This window comes from Strigops habroptila, chromosome 1 (assembly GCF_004027225.2).
Source record: "Strigops habroptila isolate Jane chromosome 1, bStrHab1.2.pri, whole genome shotgun sequence".
Lineage (NCBI taxonomy): Eukaryota > Metazoa > Chordata > Aves > Psittaciformes > Psittacidae > Strigops > Strigops habroptila.
Genome location: NC_044277.2, coordinates 90,757,415 through 90,781,480, shown reverse-complemented (window position 1 = coordinate 90,781,480; position 24,066 = coordinate 90,757,415). Strand labels below are relative to the sequence as shown.

At 47.2% G+C, this 24,066-nt stretch overlaps 1 protein-coding gene across 22 annotated transcripts in view; it reads right to left on the bottom strand.

Annotated features, from left to right (window-relative positions):
* ATXN1 (ataxin 1) overlaps positions 1-24,066 on the bottom strand; it is a 224,454-nt gene that overhangs the window by 6,423 nt on the left and 193,965 nt on the right. For all 22 annotated transcript variants that reach the window (XM_030483958.1, XM_030484026.1, XM_030483986.1 and 19 more), the window contains one exon: positions 7,223-9,260. In XM_030483958.1, the coding sequence (XP_030339818.1) occupies positions 7,223-9,100 (1,878 nt within the window). In that variant the 5' untranslated portion in view covers positions 9,101-9,260. The remainder of the gene's footprint in view (positions 1-7,222; positions 9,261-24,066) is intronic.

Sequence of the window (24,066 nt, the reverse complement as noted above, 5' to 3'; positions counted from 1 at the left end):
CGCTGCCTGCTGCCATGGAGAGGGATAAAGCTGAAATCACAGAAGTGCTGTTCAGTTTCTGCAATATCAGTACACCGACCACCAGCCTTCATGCCTATCCTTGTCACACGGGTGTTAATGCTTTCTCCAAGATCAGCATTTCCTACCATGAGACCTTAGTGGGAATCAAGCTTTACCTTTATCCAGCTGCTCTGAGAGGTGTAAAAGGCAAACCAGCTTTGGCATATGGCAAACTCCATTCCCTGTCATCCCCCTATGGTACCTAGAGACTGTTATCCACATCTAAATACCTTCCAAGCAGAGGAAGCTCAGATCTGACACAATTTTCTAAGTGACCACAAGAATGTCATCCTCAGCTCTGCTTGAACAAGTGTGTACTTACCAGTGTGAAACAGTGCAAGCATGCTGATTTCCAGGGGAAGGCCATGAGTATGTACAGAGTTGCAGCCATAAGAGCAGGGAGCAGGAACCTACCTTCCCCCAGCAGCCCTGCTACCAGTCCAGTTTCTTCCCTTCTCATACCTGCTCTCCCACTTTGCAGTCGAGTTCACTTCCTGCACTTCCTCAGGGAGAGAGAGGATCATCTCTCCTCCCCCTCTGCAGTTCCTGCACTGGGTCTCCTTTTGTGCACTCTGTCCCCCTTCCCCCCACTTTAAAAACACATCTGGTTACAAATCCTACCTAACCATCTTACAGGGAGTTGCCATAGCCAGGAGAACAGACCAGCAACAGGCACCCACTGCTCCTTGACCTTGTGAATGCTGGGCCTTGAGGTCCCAACATGATAAAGCACCTAAATACCTGCTTATCTTTGCATGTGTCAGCAGTCCAGTGCTCACTGCATGGTGCTGTATCTGCAGGCTCAAACACTTGATGTGGCCTCATGCAAATCACCGCCCATGGGGCTGAGTGCCCGCCCCAGCACACCACATGAGGGCAGGAAATTTGGACCAATACTTTTTTTAACATTTGGCACGTGATTTTAACTTGCTGTGTGTGGCACCAGTGAGGTCTGTTTAAGGTTGTGGCTTATGCTGAAGTCAGATATCTACGGCTCTGCACCCAAGGTCCCCGTGTCCTCTGGAGCTCTTCTTGGGCATGGTGGGCAGGATCCTGCTCTGATACTGTAATCCTATTCGGTAGGGGCTAAAGGGCAGGAGAACACCTGAATACAAGTGCTCATCTCATTTCTGAGGCACTCAGCAGGCATGGAGCATACCAGCTGCCTGGAAAGCCTTCCCTCTCCTTGAACACAGACTCACTTGAAAGGAACATCACAGCAGGCTTGTGAAGCCACCTCTCACCTTGGAAGCAAGTAACGCTGTCATACCGAGCATGACTTTGTATTGTCAAAAATACATTTCAACATTAAGGAATAGAAGCAGTTTGAGATGCACAGTGCACTCCAGTGTTCAAACACCTCTGTTCATAATATTAAGTGCGAACCTTGGGGTGAATTTGCATGGCCTGTCTCTCAGAAAAGGTTGGACTCAATTGCAGTATTGCACCCAGCAGCCCTGACGCTTCCTTGCTAGCGCTGCTTATCCTCAGAGACACCCTCCCTGCAGGCAGGGCCTGAGGTACCCTTGCAGCCCACCAGATCCACATCCCCTTTGGGCAGGAAGACATGATCAGGCCTGTCCCACAGCTCAGACAGGAGCTTCAGAACCAGGAATCCAAAGATTCCCACCAGATATTGACTGTGCCTATGACTGGTTAAGCCCATGCCATGTACTAGCAGACAACTGCTGTTTATGAGACAGTTGATAATGTTAGAAAAAAACCTTATGACGTCTATAAATACATGCTATGTACCTCTGCAACTAGGCCAACGAGTAACACTGCATGTATTATCCTGCCACTCCACCTGCCCAACATAGTAAGCCACTATATAAAGAATTTCAAAAGGAGCAGTTTAGAGGCACAAGATAACCCCCACTACATCAATTTCTGTCATATTAAACCTTTTCCAACCACAACTGTCTACCAAGAGTCACCTACACACATGGCAATAATGTAGAATGATGTAGGCAATAGGACCTGATTCTGGGCCTGGTTTATGCTCTGAACTATGGAGAAAGTAGGGTGAAGTAACCGTGAAAATCCCATCCCTGCATGTCATTGGATAGAAACACTCCAGTGCCAGATTTGCAGAAGTATTTGCCCAGAGTTTGGGATCTTATTCCATACATACACATATCTCAGTGGGGGGTCCGACTGGGAGGAGTGGTCAATATCTAGTGGTCAATATCACTGTCTCCCATGGACTCAAATGGAAACTGCTGTCTACGCAGAGCTGTGGGCTTCTCTACAGGCATGGATCTCTGGTGGACACAGCTTTCTCCTTTATATTGCTATGCCTCTCTTCTTCCTGCCTGCTGTATTATTTTTTTCCTTCTTTTTCTGCTTTCCCATCCTTGTCAAAAGCTATTTGTATCTGTGGGAATCATACATGCTTGTGTGCATCATCCTCGCCGACACACAAGTTCTTCTTGATGTGAACACACTTCCACCTCATGTAGCATCCAAAACACTTGCCTGAACTGTCAGTCACTGAAACAAATCCCAGAATTGGTGGTGGTGATCATGAGTAACACCAAATAATAAAGATGGTGAAATGCTGGAATTCCCATGATCCATTCACGGTGTGCATGTAGCACTATTGATTTGAAATGGGCTCCCTCATAATTACCAAGGCCTGTTTTAGCTGGCTGCTTCTGTATTCAGCTAACTTGGGATTTAAGGTAACCATTCTCTACAAGCAATAGTAGTCAAAGCCCTTTAAAGTGTTAAAGTTCAGTAAAAACAACCCTGTGTAACTTTTTTCTGTACTAAACCACTAAAAATTAATTTTAAAGCTCCCTCCCCCAGTATCATCCCATGATTATTGAAGGAGAAAAAGAAATTTGGAACTTTTTCCCAGCTATTATGACGAAAAAGCAAGAAACGAAAATGTTGGTCCCTCTTTAAGCACAATGAGGCCTTACTGCAAGCTATATTTATATTTCCATTTTTTAAGACTGACCAGTGAACACACCCAAAACTGTTCAGTGCAGCCACTGAGTATCTGCAATTTTCTATAACCCTTTGTGATTTTATTTCTCAGCTGAACTCGGTAGGTAAGGCAGGCAATTCAGACTGCTCAGGAAACTCTGGCTGGAGCTGGAGCACAGATGATAGGTGCTGGAAGATCTGATGCCCAGAAAACACCCTTCCCATCATTCAGAAACTCAGCAACTTTAGTCTCGGGGCTCACTGTTGCAACCAACGCAATAAGCACTACAGGAAAAGGTGCCTAAGAAAAGTGGTTTGAGTGAACTGTATTTTAATAAATGTAAATATGCATTTTCCAATTAAGTGGTATCAGGTTTCCCTGATATTATTAAAATGTGATGAAACTAGGAGTGGCAGGCTGGAAACAAAGAGGAGGAAGCTGCTCTGGAACCAATGTGCAATTAAGGAGTGGAGCTCTCCACAGAAGGCTTTGCTGCTGGTGCTGAGAACAAAAAACAACTGGGCAGATTGGTGGAACAGGAGCTCTCCCTCTCACAGAGAGTCTCTGCAGTGCCATCCTCCCATGTGACCACCCTTACTCTGAGACTCTGGGACTCCTAATGTTCCCACCACCCCAAACACCACCTGCCTTCACCCAGCATGACATGTGGTCTTGTGGGCATCCACTGGATGCATCTAGCCCAGCTTCAGTACACCATTATTACAATAAATGCCCCCAAGGCTTGAAGATTAGGAGCTACTGCTCTCCATGTGATCCCACCATTCCTCAAGAGAAGCAATCTCTATCCACGAGTCCACTGGCTGCTGAGTTTATCACATGAGCTCTCATCTGCTGCGCTCCCAGAATTCAGTAACACGTACCCAAAGACAGATCACAGCTGCCTCATCACTTGGAGGAACAAGGACTTACTGCCCCATGACAAGGGGACACAGAGATCACATGAGGGGAAGGCTGGGGGAGATCTCCATCTGCAGCAGCAAACTGAGTCAACATGTCTTTTTCTGTGTCTGTTACAGTGCCAAAGATAATGAAAAGGAGAGCACAGAGTAAAAGAAAAAATAACTGGTTTGCGTGTGTGCAGAGATACAAGGGGAAAACTAAACTAGATGACAGTCTAAAAAAATACACACTAAACAAAACTAACCAGAGCTACTAACTAGACAGGACTTTTCCATCTCTAGTGTCTATGATTCTTTCTGAAAAAGGAAAATTAAGAACTGTATGTTCATCTTCTCTTTCTAAGCTATACTTGAGGAATGATTAGGAACTGAAATGCAGGGATGAAAGCAAGCATTTCAGAGAACTTATTTTGCACCTCCTGTGTATTTTGGCCTTAACATTAATGGAGGTGAATTACTGGCTTCCTCTTGTTCCTGGCAGCAAAAGAAATAACAGGTAATAATGATGCAAGTGTTATTACAAGAATAATACATGGAATTGCAAAGAGATGCAGATCCACAGGTCTTTTCTTTTAGCAACTTGAATGCAGAGGAATAACAGCTAGACTTTGGGTTCTGGTCCAGTTGATACTTACTTGACTTCTTCCTAATCCAGAGTAGGGATGCTATGAAATGGAAACCTCCTATCCCTCCAGGGCTAAGGCCAGTTATTTCACTGAAAAGGCATGTAGCTTTAGGTAGGTTAATTTTCCTCTGGGTTTCCATACCTGGAAGAGGGTTTGATTTGTCAGGTGATTGGAAGATGGGGAAAAGAGGGAGGATGACCTCTTTCTGCTTAAGTGCTGTGCTGGGGAGGGGCAGCTGTGGGCTTGCAGTGACAGGATACAATAGCAGCTGCATGGTGCCTCCCTATTGACATTACAGTTGTACAGGCTCAGCTAAAAATAATCTCCTACCTCTGTCCCTCAATTGGTGAGAAAATTAGCTAATGTTTGCACAGAGTCTGAAAATACAAATTCATCACTATTATAATGACTTCCCAGAGATCCCTGGGAGGAGTACGTAAGTGAGCCAAAGCTAATGATAACAATGCTATTTTTGTATGGCACTTACTCTTTACAACTTATCCCTTGATAATACCATTTGAAAAGCTCCCTCCTTCCAGAAGTATGTATGCAACTGGAACTTAATTGTAATTTAATACTTTGCCAAGCTACACTACACACGCAGATACATCCCCACTGTACTCCGGAGTCAAGAGGTATTTAAGTGCAGCAGCACCACAGTGCCACTGCTCAAAGCAGTGCGACTAAATGCTATTTTTGCAACGAGAAGTCTAAGCCCTCTTCATGCAGGCAATTTTCTAATGCGTAATGATTGCTGTACACCTGCTAATAAGTCTAAATGCTTTCATATAGCAACGCTGGGCTGAGGGAGGTCACGGAGACTTCAAGCACAGAGAAGCAATCTCTCTCTCTCTGTGTCTCAACCCAGGCAGGGAAAAACCGGCAGAGCCGTCCCTGCTATGCAGGGACACAGCTGATCTGGGAAGAGACCCAAGTCCTGGAATCTGCAGGAAACCTAAATTAAACCCTCGTTTCTAATCATATCTCTACGTGACTTGCCCTCCATTCTGGAAGCATCCCCGGTGGGAAACACAGCTGGGGAGTATTTCGGCTGTGATGATGTCAGCTCGCTCCTGATAGGCTTCTCCGTAAGGTGCCACTTTGCTGGGTGAGACCCATGTGCCTGGCCCTGGATTTTTACAGACTCGGCTTGCTTTCTGCCAGAGGATGGCACTCCACCCCCTGCAAAGGCGCTCTTCCCCGCGCCCAGGACTACAGCATATCGCCCGCGTTGATACATGAATGAGACATGACAAAAGTGCTACCTGCTAATCTGTACCTCTTCTGCTGGTGCAGGGATCGGTGGCCTGGCTGCAGGGAGAGAAGCAGGAGCGAGATGAAAACTGCCAATGGGAGACTGCTACTTTTGAAAACTCATTATTCAAGGCACCAGGGCAAATTACAGTAACTGTTCCTGATCCCAGGACAGTTCCTCTCATCACAAAGCCCGATGTGCACCAAAATACAGTTGAGCAGCGGGGAAAAAAATCACATCTTTATACTGAAAGCACCAGAGGCCCAACTTCTATCAGCTGTGCAGATGCACGCACATACATGAAAAAAACTACAAAGGGAGTCTGCATGTTAGATATGAGAAAGGGGATATGTCATATGTAGTGATTTACCACGTATGCACAACTGTGGGAGGACAGGCCACAGACTGGTGTATGCTCCTCAGTACTGTCACTGCTTTTCCTCTTCAAACTGTCAGCCTGAGGTGCTTTTACTATGTGTCCACATCCAGCTCCTCTCTCCCTCTCTCTCGTTCTGTTCTCCAGCGCTGAAGGTGCAGCAGCAGGGTTACAGATGCTGCAGTTCACAGCACTCAAACCAAACCAAAAAGATTTGCAATGAGGTTATTTAGACTGAGTACCTGTAGGAAGCAAAATGCTATCTGAACTGCTCCAGCCTCAATGCAGCAGAATCTACATTGCTCAGAAAATGGACAGCAGCAGGATGACGCTTTATGATCAACATGTACTCATTCTCAACCTAAAAATACCTTTGGAAAGTTACAGGTTTTCTTCCTACCTTGCAAACCAATGAGAAACAAAGGTCAGAAGCATAGCACAGCCACCTAGATGGTTTTTCTTTCCAAATTTCCCTTGAACACACAGTTTATGTAAGCTATGCAGTGTTTAAACCACCTCCAACCGAAGCCTCCGTAGAACTCTGTAGTGCGTTTCAGTAACTTACATGTGTGATGGAGCCATTCCCAGGCAGCTCCAAGCTTTCAAGCCACAGAAATTCACTGCCTTGTGCACTACCTATCTCTTAAGAGTAGGATTTGAGCTGAATCTAACCTGAGCTTTCTAGTGTGGAAGGTAAAAATCACCTATCAAAATGCAAAATATATCCTCTCGTACTGCTTATGTCATTTTATATTTTAATCAAAACCCATGAAGATCATGTAGTTTTTCCTGTGGGTTCTCCACTATAAGAAAGACCTGGTTTATATCCAAGAGACTACAGTTATCACCGGTGTGACCCTGGTGACTCCCCCCGCATGGCGGGGGGCATGAGTTTTGCACCAGAGTTTGTCTCATGCATGGATGTGGACAATGAAAAACCAGCCCCATGCAGATCCAAAGTGACCGAGATACGCTGAAGAAAGCTGCACCTGGGGAAACACAGGGTGCACCCCAGTCCAACCCCCCTACCCCACCACATGTTACCATTACCTGTGCTCGATGCTCCCCAACCGCAAACTGTATCACGGCAATGCCTGGGCTATGGCTGTCTTCAATCCTCTCCACAGTGCTGGAGTCTATTTTCAGGTCGTTGCTAATTTCCGCACTCTGTATGAAGTCTTCTGTTTTCAAGTCCTCTACTTTCTTCAGCTCCCCGTTGGCCAGCTGAATGATCGACCCCTTCATGAAGTAGGGGGGCAGCGTGGGGGGCGCGGCGGCGGGGGAAGCGATGGACTGCACCACGGGCAGGTGGATCTGCGCCTGCACCATGGTGGCCTGGTAGGCGGGCTGGGTGGTGAGGGGCTCCGCGCTGAAGTTCTCGCTCTTGGGGACGGCGGTGGTGACGAACGTGTGAGGCACTGCTGCAAACTGAGGAGACGACGTGACGATCGCAGGCGCGACTCCCGACGGCTCGACGTCCGCACTGCCGACCGGTATCAGCAGGGACTGGGTGCCAGGGATCACCAGGTGCTGCGGCAGGCTGCCGTGGTACCCGATGGCTTGCTGCTGACCGCTCAGGTAGCCAATCACCGGTGGCTGGGTCCCGGCGTAGAAGGCCGTTGCCGGCAGCCCGACGGGGAGTTGCTCGGAGGCGCTGTGGGTGGTCTGAATGACGGTGTGAGGGGACAGCGTGGCCACCGCCTTCACCCCCTCATGGCCCAGAGCCTGCTGCGGAGACAAGGCGTAGGACCGATGGGCTGGCTTTCCTAAGTGCAAGCTTCCCTTGTCATTCAGGGCTGATGGAGAGGTCTCGCGGTTGGTGGCCTGCTGCACCTCCATGTCCGCTGTGGGTGTGCTGCTGTTGGGGACTACCATGACGGAGGCTCGGACACCTGAGGAATCCCGCGTGCCGTACTCAGCGGGGCTCGAGTGGACTACCACGTGCCTGGTCTCGTAATGATGGGGAGCTGGTTTATTGCCTGCTTTGACTAGACCCATGTCAGCAGAGGGAGAAATGCCGTACCTCCGGCTCTTCTCGATCTCGCCGTTCAGTACCTCCTTGGCCTGCATCGCCTGCAGCCGGCTGCTCTCAGGCTTCTTGGGGGGATCCCTGGTGACGAAGTGGCCCCCCGAGTCGGTGTACTGCACCACTACTTGGGAGGAAGGGCCGAGTGTGAGGGTGTGCGGAATCACTGTCTGATGGGGGTGCAGAGGGACCGGGATGGTTGGAGGAGAGACATTTCTGACAGTGCTCTGGGAAGAGCTGGAAATGTGGACGTACTGGTTCTGCTGGGCGGGTGGAGGAGACCCAGCGGCGATCAGTCCAGGCGTCCTGACCAGGTGCGGCTCAACTTTGTGCCCCTGCTGGCTTAAGCCGCTCATGCTGGCCAGCAAAGTGGAATAAGCCTCCAGCTGGGAGCGCTGGGATGGAGTGGTTGCAACAGCCGTGGCCGCCACGGCGCCGGTTGCAGAATTGGCTGTTGGGGAAATCAGCTGCGAGGGGATGAATCCGGTGTACGACCCGCTGTACTGGGGCCCGACGAACTGGAAGGTGTGTTGCAGGTGCGTGTACTGCACGGGGGAAACGGGGGTCCCTGACTGGGAGAGGGCCGGCGAGTACACCGTGGGAAGGGTGGTGGAGGCTGGAACGGACCTGGGCGCGCTCGGCGGGGAATAGTCCAGCCCTGCAGACAGCGACTTGTGCAAACCCTGCTGCAAGCCTGCCTCCACCGACGACGTCCCCCCAGGCCGGTGCCGGCTCCCCAGGCCGCCCTGGCTGCTGGGTGTGCTGGGGAGCCATGCTAGGTTATCTGCACGGTGGTTTTCGTTTGGCAGGACCGGCTTCACCTCCGAAGGCAGGCTGGTGGCAGGGATTTCTCGCTTCTTAGGTGGCAGGCATTCATTGCTCCGCTCTTGGTTGGATTTCATCTTTCGCCGTCCCCCTTCCACTGTGCTTGCTTCACTGTCTGGCTGGCTCTGATTTCAGTCTGATAAATGGAAAGTCACATTTGATTTCTGCAAGGGATCCAGTGACTTCATGAGGAATCATCTCCCCGTGAGCACGATCCTCCGACAGCTCCTCTGGATTCTGCAACGAGAGGGCGGGCAAGGGAGGGGGGGAGTCACATTAACAGCACTGAGAAATGAGAATGAATGAGCAGACACCCTGAAACAGCAAGTGAGAAAAAGAAAAACCTCTGGCAAAAAAACCCCACAAACTGTAGGCATTGCCTCTCTTGTATCTAGGAACAGTTGACAGCTGTGCTGTAAACAGCAGTGAAAAATCTTTAAAGTGATGGATATGTCTGCTAAAGCATCAGGAAAACAATTAAAGCTTTAGGCAGATCAGAAACTCTCTGGCCATAACTTGCCACATATAGCAAGGTTCACTTGCTAATTTTCCCAAGGTTCACTTTCTTCTTTCTCTCCCTGTCTCTAAGGTGCCCGGTTCACTCTTCCAGACTCTTCTTTTCCTGCAACGACATTGCCTTCACCCTGACGTGTCCTAAAAAGCATGGGAGCATGGCAAGGAGCCCTGAGGAACAGGCACGCGCTAAATATTTACGTTAGCAACAAGTAGCTATTAGTGGTGCAGAGGGAAGGTGGTGGATCACTCCTGAACCCTTGAGCCCGCGAGTCACCCGCAGGATGATTTCACGTCACACCGGACAGGGCTGCAGAGGCAGCAGCTGCCCCTGTCCCCCCTCCACACCACGGCTCATTCAGGGGCACACATGCCCTTCATCTACCAGCCTGGCAATGAACCACAAGATCTATTTACAGCAGCAGCCCAGAGCCAGAGATGGCTCTGAGCCAGGTTTTTAATGTGTGAGTTGGGTTTTCTTCCCCTGTGCTTTGAACTCCTCCTGCTACTGACACCTCAAACGCAGGGGTCCAGGCAGAACTCTGCGCTGGGAGACGCTCCCTGCTGCACACAGGTTGCCCAGAGCCAGGTGCCAGCACCATCCGCATCCCTGGTGGGATACGATCCCCCTGTTTCGGACCATGTTTTTGACCATGGAGGCTGCAGATACCACATTCACAGCCACAGCCACGTGTCCAAATGCTGAGCAAACTCAGCCCTGTGGATGCCTCAGCAGGAGCGCTTAGAAAAGCACATTTGGGTTTCCTGATCCAAACCAGGAGCCCTCACCACTGTAAAAGCTCACAATTTTATATTGGTCTATTATTGCTATTGGAGCAAAACAGTTGCATTCTCTGCTCTGCATCACTTAATTCACCCAAAGGCAACGAAGTCTTCCTGATTCTTCCATTATCTGCTAAGGAAAATGTCCTGACTAAACCACATCATGCTTGGAAAAAAAGCAAAGCTCACAGTCTCCCCCTACCTCCCCGAAACCTACCTAGACTTGTCCCATAACAGACTTCATGGAGAATGAAACTCTTCCCCAGCCCATGTCCAGCCACCACTTGTCATCTGCATTTCTGACTGTTTTAAAAGATGTGCAAGAATGGGTGCTGAGAAACCGCACACCCCACATGACCAGCATCCTAACAAGAAAAGCATGCACTACACGAAAGAAAAATGGTAGACAAAGAATTCAGAGTGGATACGAAAGGAGATGGAAATAGGATATAGCCCATGCTGAGCAGCAGTAATGATACTTATCTTATGGCAAGTAATACTCCTTTGGGGGATTTCTTTCCCTGCTGCCTCGCTTCTAATGAACAATAAGCCTGATGTTTATATGCGTATGCAGTACTTTGAAGACATACTAGGCTAAGATTAAACCTATCTTTAAGAGCACTCTTTATGTTTATGGTCCTCCAAGCTGCTGCAAGCCTGCAGGAAAAGGCCAAACCTTCTGACGCTTTGATACAATCAGTCTTAAGTTAATTATTCCATTGTTTAAGTACTGATAAACAGTAATAAAACACCAACAGCCACAGAGCTGAGGAGGGGGGTAGTAAAGCACTGTTCTGGGGTGGATTCTCGGCTTTGAGGCGAGAGGGAGGACAAATGGACTTGAAGCAGCTTCAAAAGACGAAGGGCCAGTGATGCCTTGAGCATGGCACCCACCAAGCAGTGGCTCAGCACTGTTACCCCATCCTGCCCTGACCTGCCAGCACCACGGCCTTGGTGCTGTGACTGTGACTGGACGAAGGCAGCCAGAAGATAGGGTCCCTGCTGTATCAGCACAGGTCTTCCCCCCTCCTCCTAACAGTTGCTCAGCGTGTCTTGGCAACAGCTAAAATTATTATATTACACATGACTTACAGATTTTTATTTTTAAGTTCGACTAAAAATAAAATCGCCGAGCTCACATTTGCGCAGTCATCTTGGTTAACTTTAGCTCACTGTAGCCCTGGCTGCCCTGGGCAGTTGGCTTTGGCAGGTAAGTCAGCAGCTCCTGGCTGAGGCGCCTGCCTGCAGATGCTGCGGGAGGACGCCCTCAATGCGAGGCACTCGTCCTGCTCCCCCTGCCACAGGCTCAGACCATCCTTCAATCTCGTGTGGAGATGGACATAAGCTGCAAAACCAGAGTTTAAATACACTCCCATGGGGAAAAGCAGGGAGCAGAAGCCTGGTCTCTCAGCCTGAAACAGAGCAGGGAGCTTATACATAGGGCCAAATAGGGACACTCTCTTTTAATGTGACAGATAAACCAGGCTCCCCAAAAACAGTTGTTCCAAAAGCCTAAGGCATCTGGGTTCAGCTTCTCTGCATCAAAAGTACTACTACGAAGCTCTATGAATCGCAGAATGGTTTGGGTTGGAAGGGATCATCTAGTTCCAACCCCTCTGCCATGGACAGAGACACCTTCCACTAGATTGGGTTGAAACCTGGTGAAGTTTCACTCTGCAGGAGCTGAAGCAAAGGTTTTGTTCTGCTAAATAGCATCAAACCACTGAGTTTTGGGTAGCTTCCAAGTCAAAGCTAACATCCTTCAAAAATATAAAATATTAAATATTTTGGGTTTGGGGTTTTTCTTTTGGTGTGAATCTTTCATATGGCTGACTTCATCATCACCAGTAGCAAAAGGGCTGCCCAAAATCTCCTGGAGTGCACAGAGGGAATGAGCAAGCTTAATGGAGACAAGGGATGAGACAGTCATAGAGCGGTGCAGCCTGCCCCACTTTTCCAACCCCAAGTACTTGACGGTGAGACTCTGAACTCTAACAGACACAGGACTGGATTTGCAAAAATGCAAATGTGCAGCATAAACCAGCCTACTTCTACTTCAAGGCTTAAGAGTAAAGTGGCATGTTTTCAGCATAATTCAAGTTCCAGCAACAGCAAAGATAAGACAGGACTGATTTTGCTCAGGGAGACGACCCAAACAGAATGTCTCAAAGACAAGAGGTGCAAGAGCTGGTTAAACTCTTCTTTGCTGGCCTAGAAAGACAAACGCCTGCCTTCTGCTGTGTGCCGCAGGGTTTGTTATTTGTACACTTCTCTTTCTTGGATCAGAGTACTTTTTCTGACTCTCAAGATTTCCTTTCTCTTTAACTTCAGAGCTGCTGATCATGAACAGCAAACACCAGGTGATTATTATGCTCCTGCTTTGTACGTGTCTGTGTGACACAAGTGCGTGCGTGCGTGCACGAGTGTGTAATTATGGCTGGGAAGGTAAAGAGGACAAAGAGATCAGGGACAGCAGCTGGACTTTGGTATCTCTGGCAGCGAGTACACATGGAACATTGCTAAAGTGTCTGGACAGCCAGTGTCCGCTGGCAGCCTGCCCACACTCAAATTCCTGGAAAGGCTTAAGGCAGAAAAATAATCACTTGGAGGAGTCACCATCTGGGCTTGCTCTGGTCCCATAGGGATTGCTCACTGGAGTTCAGGATGTGCATTTTTCATGCAGAAGTCCAGTGTCTCTCTGTAAGGCACTTTAAACCTCACTATGTCTCCCAAACCAGTATTTTTCTATTTATTTCATCTAATAAATTTAAAACTCATGAGAGGATACTGGCTTACAGCTTGAGGCGCTGACCTCTTTTCTTTATCCGGGGTTCACTGCAGCAAAGGTAAAACCAGCAACACAAGCCTCCAAACACACCGTGATCATATGCTGCGTCCCACCACCCAGGACTGAGTCTTGGGGTGCAGAGAAGTTGGGGCCAGACTCACCAACCACAGCAGCACATGACTATGCAAACGGTGGGACTTTCAGTGCCTTCAGAAATGAGGCACTTACTTCAGCCCCGTGATGTAGCTGATGGCATTTTTAGGTCTCCAAAACATCTTCAAAAATCTGGCCCCTCATCCTCTCTGGTCCCTGACCTTTCTGCAGTTGCTAACAAGCTCACACCAACGTGTGCCAACCAGGAGCAAGGACGGGGACCACCGGCTTGTTTGCCATATTGCAGGGACCTGACAAAAGGGGGACAACCGTCAGCCTCTAACTTCAGGAATATTCAGTTCAAACCAGTCATTTATTGCCAAAGGGCTCCTTTGATCCCAAATCCTAATAACACACACATTATTACGACTTCTAAACTTTCACCTTCCGGCTCCAGGTATGACCAGTAAATTCTCGCATTTATCCCTGCAATAAAAAACCTGGGTCTCCCCTCTGTCAGACATCATTGCCCTGCCTGGCAAATAGACATCAGTGCAATGTTCAAAGAATACACCAAAAAAATAATCCTTTGAATTGAGCCTGACACAGGGCTCTTTATATCTGGGATGTTGCTGGGCAGAAGCAGCAGTAAAGTCTGATGCTCCCGCCTCAAATTGCCCGCCCATCCTATCATGATAGGATGAGCGAGTAATTTTGGCAGTGCTGGAAATCACTGGGAAGGGAGGGCACTTCATCCCACCTCTCCCCTCCCCTCCAAGGAGGCTGGCATCTTGCAGGATCGGATTCAGAGAGATTAAAAGACAGACACATTGCAGAGGGCTCCACAGCTGCATTCTGGCTCTCAGATCTGTATGCCAGCTTTCCTCCCTGCTCTACACCCTGCCTGCTGCCAGCTACATATTCATAGTTGTAACTGCTACAGATTTCATTAGCCTTGCCATGTGCAGCTCAGCGCATGCCAACAATAGCTATAGGAGTTTATTGTCCAATCTGACCAATTTCACAGCTCTCTGGCAGATTTCCCAGGAGGGCCAACTGCAGAGATCCATTAATAAGAAACATGAAAACCCCTAATAAAATTTGAAATTCTCCTCCCAAACCAAAAGGATCCTTGATCAATATCGCATCTGCAAGACAGATTGTCCACTGCAGTGTTAGCTCATATTATACTTCTGGGAATCAGCCACAGCAAATTGCTACAGATTTCTGCAGAGCGAGCAGCTATTCTGCACATCCCTCCTCTCCCCAGTCAGATCAGCCAGCCTCCACGCAGTATAAAAAGCATATGATACAAGCAAACCTCAGTAAGCACATCACCAATGTGACATGCCCAATGTCTCGACATTCCCATTAAATTTTATAATGCAAGTAAGCAGATACCAGAGTTGAGAAAGGAAGATTTAATAGGAAAATCCAGTGTAAGATACGTTTGCAAAAGAATGGACAGACGATGGACAGCCATTCAACCAATGACATTCATGAATGCAGGTGATAAAAACTGATTATTAGAAAGCTACTCCAGCAGTTAACTATCCATTTCTCCTACTTAGCAGCTGAATTTTGAGGATAAGAGATCTGCATGTTCTAAGCAAGGCCCATGTCTCCTGTAGTCCTGTTTTACTACAGTTACACTGTGGTTGGGTACATAGTTATTTTGTGTGGTACGTGCTGGTGAGCTGCACAAGAATAACGTGCTAGTATTAGCTTCAGTTTTAGCCAAGCTAACTGCTGAATTGAAATTAACTTCCAGAAGTTTGCAGGTTTCTTCCATCAGTTCACCTGGGTGCCATCACCTGGTTCTGCAATAGGACAGATGCCCTATTTTCAGCACCTGTAAAAGCCATGCCATGCTCTGGAGGCACAGCATACCTTTTTGTGCACATGTATAGTGATGCAGCTACATGTCAGCCTTGTAGGACTGTGAGTAATGGGTGATCTGAGTAGATTCACAGCTACCTACTCATTTATCCCATGGGTTTTTTTTAAAAAACAAACCCCAACTTGTTAGCAAAGGTGATCCCTCCTCTTCCAGCATGCTTTGCAGAGAGGTGGTACCACAGAGCACGGCATAAGATGCCAGGCAGGAAGGCTGGAAGCAAGGAAGCATTTGCTCCAAGAGCGACAAGCCGACCCCATGGCAGGGCTGCTATCAGAGGGCTGGCTGCATCGACTATCCTGCTGCCCTCCTAGCCCACCCAGTGGGCAGCATCCTTGCCCCCTGGCACACAGATCCTCTGCCTTGCAGTGCCAAACCCGGGTGCTCAAATATCACAGTCAGGCCACCAAAACACAAGACATGGGTTTACAAATAGATGATTTCTTAAAATGATAGTGGCAGAGCTTCTTTGCTTTTTTATTATTTTTGCTTTTAACTTGCCTGTCTGCTGCATGAGGCTGTTCAGGCTCGAAATCTCTAGTTCTTCTCTGCAACCCACAAGACCAGAAACTTACTATTTTAGCTGAAAGTGGAATTTCCCATCTCATCATTTGACACCCGGCATCAGATATCTAGAGACTAGTGATAAAAATGCAAGAGCTGACAGTGCTGATTACAGTGAAATTTCTTTGAGGGTGAAGTGCTGGACTCGAGAGCCCTCTGCCCCTACAGAGGAAGAGGGAGAAAGATCTAACTGCTAAGTAAGGGTCTGAGCTCTGGGGCAAAACCATGTGAGTGCACATAACACAATGCATGGCTTTCTGTCTCAGCTGCACAGCAGAAAGCGCACTCAGCTGACCCTAGAGAAGCACATCCATCTGCAGCCACAAAGGAAAGATCTGGGGCTGCTTGGGCTTGGGGTTTCAGCTCAGGCTGACTCTGAGATGTATTGTCCTGCAGGCAGAACTGATCCAGGTGTGACACTGGAGCACATTGCAACAGTACAACGTTTTACCACCACACTGCACTGAAGCCTTTAAAACCTGACAGAGGTCTGCCAAACCTCTCCAAAGCCCTGCTCCTGAAGCCTCGGAGGTGGCTTTGCCAGAGCATGAGGACCACCAAGCCAAGATGCTTGGGAAGGCAGCATCTCCCTTCACATACCCCCAGTGCCTTCAGTGGCAGAGCAGAAGCCACAGAGCAAACACACATATTTTAAAATGCTCCTTCAACCTCACCGACACCAGGATAGAAAGATGGACCCCACCTATGATGCTCTGCAAGTGGCCGGATGCAGCATCTGACCTTTTATCTCCCACACCGCACCAACTGATGCCAGCACGGGATGGCAGCTTTACAGGACCACTTTGTCTGATAGTGCACAGTGACATTCTTTACTCTTACACCCACCCCCTAGAAGCGCTTCTGCAGTTAAATGAGTGAATAGAGCTCATTTATAAACAAGTATAATACTGAAATTACTTTGTTGATGTTTTTCATTTATCTAAAATGTGCCCAGCTACAATGGGAGCTGCCTACACAATTTTCCATTGAAAATTTCACGAGTGACTATAAACGTAGCAACACCCACTCGCCGCTCATTTTAACTTGTGACAGAAACTGTCATGCCTGTATGAACACATTTGCACCGCAGATATGTCACACAGGTCTCCTTCCATGTGTCTGGAAATGCTCGCTAACGTTCTCTCCTTCTTCGGCAAAGCCAAATAGAGAGACGCCTGGCTTCGCTGCCAGGAGACATGAATAAGACCCCCACGAAAAACTACAGAAACCGGGGGTGTGTCACCCCTTTGAAGATCCAGCCAGTAACACCAGCAACCAGCAGCCAACTCGGAGCAGCCATTTTACAGACAAGCACAGGCGCCCATGGGTAGGAATGTACCTTTAAGCCTGGCTGATAAGGGGACGGTGTGAGAGCACAGCTTTAGGGACAGATTCAGAAAGGTCAGCTGCATGCTCAGCGCTTTTCCTTGGAAGCCCTCCCTGCAGATTGTTTCTCTGGTAGATTCCACGTGCTAGCAAATTAGACTATAATTAGTCCATCTGTAAAGTGTGAAACGTGAATTGACATTAAATTTCCTTGAAATGGATTCCAGCACCTTGCCTTTTCTCCGGCTTCATTCAGCAAAGCTTTAACTTAAAGCGATTTTGCATGAGCCCTTGCTCTTAGCCCCAGCACACACTTGGTGCCCTCCCAAATCAGGATCACTGACCATCACCACCGACAGAATGCCAGCAGCTCACCCTGGCCATGAGGCAGGCAGCACATTCCCGCAGTGCTGCAGAAGGCTGAGAGTGAGTTCAACACTTCCCTCTTCCCCCAAACCACCCCTCCAGTCTTTCTCTAGTTCATTAATTTTTTTCTTCTTCATTCAGGGTCAGCTATGGCTGGATGCACTGCCCACTCATCCTGCACAGACCCTCAAACTGGCTGTCTCAACACAGGCAACAGTGAAGGAGTCAGTGCCTGTATGAATGCATGTGGGCAAAAAAAACCCAGATCAACTCTTCTGCACCCCCTCTCTTCATAAAACACCTGCCCTGGCCCTGCAGCCCACAAAACCAAGTGACTAGTTATTCTTCCTGACTCAACATCGTAGGGAGCCTCCCTCCTCCTTCATGGGGAGAGTGGCAGGCAGATAAAACAGGCACAGAGGTCAAATCCATCACCAGTGCCACTTGACTGAGGCCAGCACGGCCAGGGTGAGATTGCCCTGACTGTTCTATATGACCAGGCAACACAGAAAACTATTAAAAGAAAATGAATTAATACAAGTTGATAACAACATAGCAAGCTCTGCAGTCATAGGCTCCAGTTGCAATTAAAAAACCCACCAGTTCCAACTGAAGATGCAAATCATCAGCGTTGCTTTCAAGCAGGGAACGTTGACAAATGAAGGCGGTGTGTTAACAGGCAGTGCCAGTACTCTTAATTTAAGTATGTGAGAAACAAAGGTATGTACCATCCAGGACTGCCAGAAAGAACTTGCTTTAAACGGGAATCAAAAAGAACTGGAAGGGTTTAAAAATTACTTTTCTTATGAAAAAGAGATAGAAGAAAACCTTTTGCTCTCTTTCTCCCAGCCAACTGAAGAAGGAACGAGAAAACAAGAATCGCACAGCTCCCATAAAGGTTATTTATATAGGAATTTTGAACTCCAGAACTAAAAGCATTCCTCTGTTGCACATGGGGGTACAGAGTATCACAGCTTGGAAAACCGACTGGACCTTTTGTAAAAGCCACTGAGGCACGAACATGCTTTCTCACCGCTGCAATCACTTCTGTGAAAGCACCTTACCCATCTGCCACTGGAAATCCGCGGCGCAGAGACAAGTGACTCCCCGACACCAGTGAAATGGACAAAAGGATGACTAGCTACCTGCAGCTGGTTTCAGTCGAAAAGCCGAGTAATTATTGCAGCCCTCTCCTGTGGCTCATATGGAGCGCAGCATGGAGCTGTAAAGCGTTATGCAAGTCTAATGTGCTGCCAGATCTCCTAGAGCAGGCAGCAGCCAAGTCGCTCCCTCCCACCATTGGCTCAGCTTCATTAACTTAATCAGGTATTCATTCATTCACTCACTCACTCATTCAAAAAAAAACCCACAAAAATTACACTAAACCTGGCAAATAGCCAGTGCCATGCATGCAGGGAGCATGCTCGCATCAGCCACTGGGGCTGGAAGGGAAAGGGCAATCTCACAGCCCTCAAGCTTTGAGAGGGGCATTGGTTTAGCATGCAGCCTGGACACACACACACCTTTGCCACAGCCTCCCCAGAAGCATGGAGGGAGCTGCGGTGGGGGCAGACACCGGTGGTGGAGACCGTGGAACCGAGAGCAGCCCTCTGTCAGCGCAGCCAGCAGGCAGCACAGTAGAGTACTTCCCCGGAGCAATGGACTGATTAGTTAATTTGATTGTTTAGGGGGAAAAAAAGGAATTGTGGCAGGATCGACTCAATTCATTTTCATGGAATCACAGAATCACAGAACAGTTTGGGATGGAAGGGACCTTTAAAGGTGATCTAGTCCAACCCTCCTACAATAAGCAGGGACATCTTCAGCTAGATCAGGTTGCCCAGAACCACATCCAGGCTGGCCTTGAATGTCTGCAGGGATGGAGCATCCACCACCTCTCTGGGTAACCTGTGCCAGGATTTTACCACCCTCCTTGTAAAAAATTTTTTCCTCACATCCAGCCTGAATCTCTCCTCTTTTAGTGTAAAACCATCACCCCTCATCCTATTGCAACGGATCCTGCTAAAAAGTCCCTCCCCATCTTTCTTATAGGTCCTTTTAAGTAGTGAAAGGCTGCAATAAGGTCTCCCTGGAGTCTTCTCCAGGCTGAAGAGCCCAAACACTCTCAGCCTTTCCTCTTAGGAGAGGTGCTCCATGCCCCTGACCATTATCGTGGCCCTCCTCTGGACCCTCTCCAACAGGTCCATGTCTCCACTATACTGAGGACTACAGAGGTGAACGCAGTACTCCAGGTGGAGCCTCATCAGACTCTGCTCATCAGAGCAGAGTAGAGGGGCAGAATCAATTTTGCTGCAAGGTTGCTACCCTTCCTTTTGCACATACCATATATATGTGGCATAGCTTAATCCAGACTGCAGGGAACAAAGCAGAATGGAGAGAAAAGGATTGGGAAGATTAAACAGAAAAAAGAGGGGAAGCATCACACAACCAATGTTAAGAGCAATTGGTAATGGAAATCTCTGTTTGACCCCCGTATCTGTGAACACAAGACTTCCTACAGGCTTGTAGCATTCAAGCATCAAATAGAGAGTCCCTTCCCTTGCACAGCTCTTGCACTTGTTTTTCTTAGTCTTTACATGTAAGTTTGCAAAGAATGTTATTACTTCCCTCTAGCTGTCATCAGAATGACTTCCACTGCATTTTTTTTCAGCAAGCTACAAGAAAGCTGCTTTATTGACTATTCCAAAAAGCAGGCCTTGAGAGCCAGCTCTGACTACTGTGAAGAGTTTCATGCAGTGAACCAGGCTGGGCATTAAGGAAAGGGGAGAGGTGTTACATTTCCCACAGCGGAAGCTGAGCAACAGCATGAAAACAGCCAGCATCTCTCCTCCTTACCTCATTCTGCCCCGTGTGAAAAAATACCAGACGGCAGGTTACTCCGAACAAGTCCATAAGAGTAACATGGAAATACAAAGCACTGAGACTATTTCAGAATAGTGTGGTTTATGGTTAGACGATGAAAATGAGACGCCCTGGTGCAAATCCTCAGCTACAGACCTGACTGACATGCCCCAAGAGCATCCACACTCCTCACCTTCCTCCAGTGATACAAATCAGATGTCACAACCCTCCACCTTCTCATATCATGGAGAGCACAAATCCTCCCTGTAGGAAATTCAACTGCCTCTTCTCTATCTAGCCTCCAAGTTGCTATTTCTCTTCAGGCAAAAAAATAATCCCAGGTCTTCTATGATCACTGTCCCACACCAGGATACAAATGGCAAATCAGACAAAGACTTTCAAAAAGGGTTATTAGTGTAAGGCCAACATTTAGGTAAAGGTCTGCAGTTCAGATGCACTTCGCAAAAGCACGTAAAAGACTCCAAAACAACATCTATAACTCTCACCCTGCCTCTTCCTCTGACCTTGCCACAGAAGCCCAATGTTTAACTCCTGGATCCTGTCTTGAATTTCTCTGTAGGTGGACATACTGAAGAGCACCTAAGTATTTAATAGACAAGTCTAAGTTAAGTATCTAATAGACAAGCAAACACACAGCTTTCTGGGGAACCAGCTGTCAATACATGGAAGGGCCACAAGTGAACACAGTTACCTACTGCAGCTTGTCAGTGAATGAACGGTGAAGCATGGCTGAACACTGCTTCTTCGACTGCTACATGACAGCACACAGGATTTGCTGACTCGGAAACAAAACCTTCTCCAGATGCTTTTATTGCATTAAAAGAATTTGAAAAGCACATGAGATGAAAAGGTGTCTGAAGGCAACATGTTTCTTGGTCCTTGGCCCATTGCACTCCAAAGTATGTAGGACATCAGCCAAGCAGCCTTGATTTACTCTACACTCAAGTCAGCCTCCTTGAACCAGAAGTTCAACCTCAAGTTAAGGGCCTTCAAATTATCCAAGCACTTAAGGACTGTGTTTCTTTCACTACCCTTGTGTCCATCACTAACCCTTCTCTAAATGGGGTCCAAAGCTTGAAGGTTTCTTCTTTTCACCTCCCTTCCTGACACAATTCTTTCATTGAAGACACAATGTTAGTCCCTCTTCCTCTGGCCATGCCTAGCTTCCCCCCTCCTGCCTGAACAGCTGCTCAAGCATTCTCTGCGGCAGCACCATTCTTTCCTGGCATCAGGGCAACAAACCTCCATGAGTTCCCCCTCCTCTCCACCATACATGGGAGCCCCCGGCGAGGTGTGATTTCTGACACCAGAAATCAGGCTATCAGAAGGAGGACAGGAACATAAAGGAGCAGGAGAAGAAAATCAGCCCAGAAACGCTATGAATATTTTATTCCAAACAATCTGAACTTGGGCAAAGGTTCTACTTTGGTCTAGATAAATAAATACGGCTTGAGCAATTCTGGTTCTTTATATGAATCATTTCACTTCTCCCTCCGAAAGTCATTAGAAGAACATGGGGTTTCATGATTCAAGGTAGGAGAAATGAGAAGGCAGTATTTCAGCACTGTGAAATGAGGCTTGCATGTCTAACCACACCACCAGCTCAGAGTTCACTTATCACAAGTGTCAAGTATATTTTCCCTTCTGTATCCCTGCAAGCCCCAGTTCTGTCTGTTGTCATCACTCATGGGATTTACCTAATCCCTAAACAGCATAAAAAAAATCATTTTATCTTTTTTGCTGGAGAAACAGAATCATGTCTCAAGCACACACTGAAAAATTCAAATTGTACATATCATTTATTGTAGCTCCATTCATCCACCCAGTGTTGACAGTATAAATACAAATGATGCCCATAACAAAATGCTGAACTGCGTTCCAATGTATTAGGGGTATTTCTTAAGAGATTTCCACTTGCTTTTGCTGCTTCTCTGCTCATATTCCTTACACTTCAGCATATTCAAGCAGCTGCCTATTTATACAAACACAGCCTGAAACAGGTTGATTCCCTCCTTCATCAAAGCTGGTGACTTTAGCTGTATCCCCGAGTCTGAACTAGAAAGTGGGGCACAGGCAATCAAAAGCTAGTGGTTCATTTAAATTTTATTATCTCATGATTCAGCTACAACGGGGGACTTCACAACTTTCTAAGCACAGAAACTCACCTTTCTGGAGTATTATTTTTAACAGTGGTGGACTGCAATGTTGACCTTTGAAATTCATTATATTACATTATACACGGCAGGTACAACTTGCTGTACAGCTCCTTTCATACACGAATACATAACAAGTGTGGTTCTAGATTTTATTGGCAATCCTTGGACCCACGCCAGCGAATCTGACTGATGACTGTGCATCCTCCACTGACAAAGCTCTGCTACCAGATAGGGCAGTTTTTTGCACGGCGCTCAGTGAAACTGTGTTAGTCCTTTTGTAGCGACAGACACGTCGGAATGCAGTTTGCCAATGCATTTCAGTGGGTTCTACCAACAGGGCTTCCTACTGGTACTACCAGACTGGAGCTAAGGCAAGACCTAGTGTGAAAGCTTGTTCTCTAACCAACAATACCTTGCTAATGACAGGATTTCAGTTTCCATGTCAGATAAGGACCTTTCAGAAGCACTGTAACAGAATTATAAGGGAAGGAGATTCAGTCTGGGATCTGAGTGCTCAGAATCTTTGTGCATTCCAATTCAAACCAGCGTTTAAGTGCTGCTATCCCAGAGAAGAAAATTGTTGAAATAAGCTGAGATGCTCCCACTGCAAAGCAGAACCCAACAGGGAGACTTTCTTGGAAGAAGAAAGCTCCTGGGGGAGTCCCTTGCAAAAACTGCCTCATCCCACCAAGACATCTGCTCCAACCAGGACAAACTGGGAACACCGACAGTCAGTCAAGTCTGCTAGAGGAGGCACCCTGTGTCTAATCTGTGAACTCTGGAAGTGATAGCTGTGTGATAGGCATGATGGATCCCACCAATCCGCAGCTTCCCCTGCGGCTGTGGTGACATTACTCACCATCGCCATTCCTATGGCAAAAAGTAAGACAGATTTTTTCCCTGGTTTTATTTACACTCGTTTAGTCCTGCAGTGATTGATTCTCTAGCATCTGATCTGTTTACCACACTTTCTCTCTCTGCCTACTCTGATTTTTTTCTTCCGAATGCATAAAGATTTTACATCTGTTAATCTAGTTTGTTTTCTTTTTCAGATATGGTTATTGACTTGTAGACTCCTTACGGTAGATACGGAATATAAGGCCATTTCTTCTGCCTCTTGTTCTTGTTACAAAATGTTACATTTTCTTAGAAACATGAAGGAACTACTGCAATGAATGATACATAATCTCTTTCGTACGACAGATGTTAGAAAAATATGGAATAACCATGAGATCATACAACCAGGGTGACTAAACCAACAACATCATCAGTCACAACTTATTCAACTCCTGAGGAGGAAAAACCCTGACAACACTCTGCTGTAAGGCTAGTGAAACTAAAACAGAAATAAAGTACACAGTTACTGTTGCCCTCGGGATAAAATTAAGTAAGAACTAACGGTTTCTAACAGAAGTGGCAGGATTTTTTCAAAGAAAATTTACACTAGGAAACACTTATTTTCAAACCTAAATTTGTTGGAGAAAAAAATGTTTGAATACCTTTACAGTTGGGGAAAACTACTGGAATTTCTTTGTAAGTATTTTCCCAGTAATATTAAAAAGAACCATTCTCTGGGCCCAAAAGGAAGGTTTATTTTACACATTTAATGACCGTCTAATTAAAAAATGCTGTAACTGCAAGAGAAATTTGGTTTGATACTATCTTCTAGCTAGA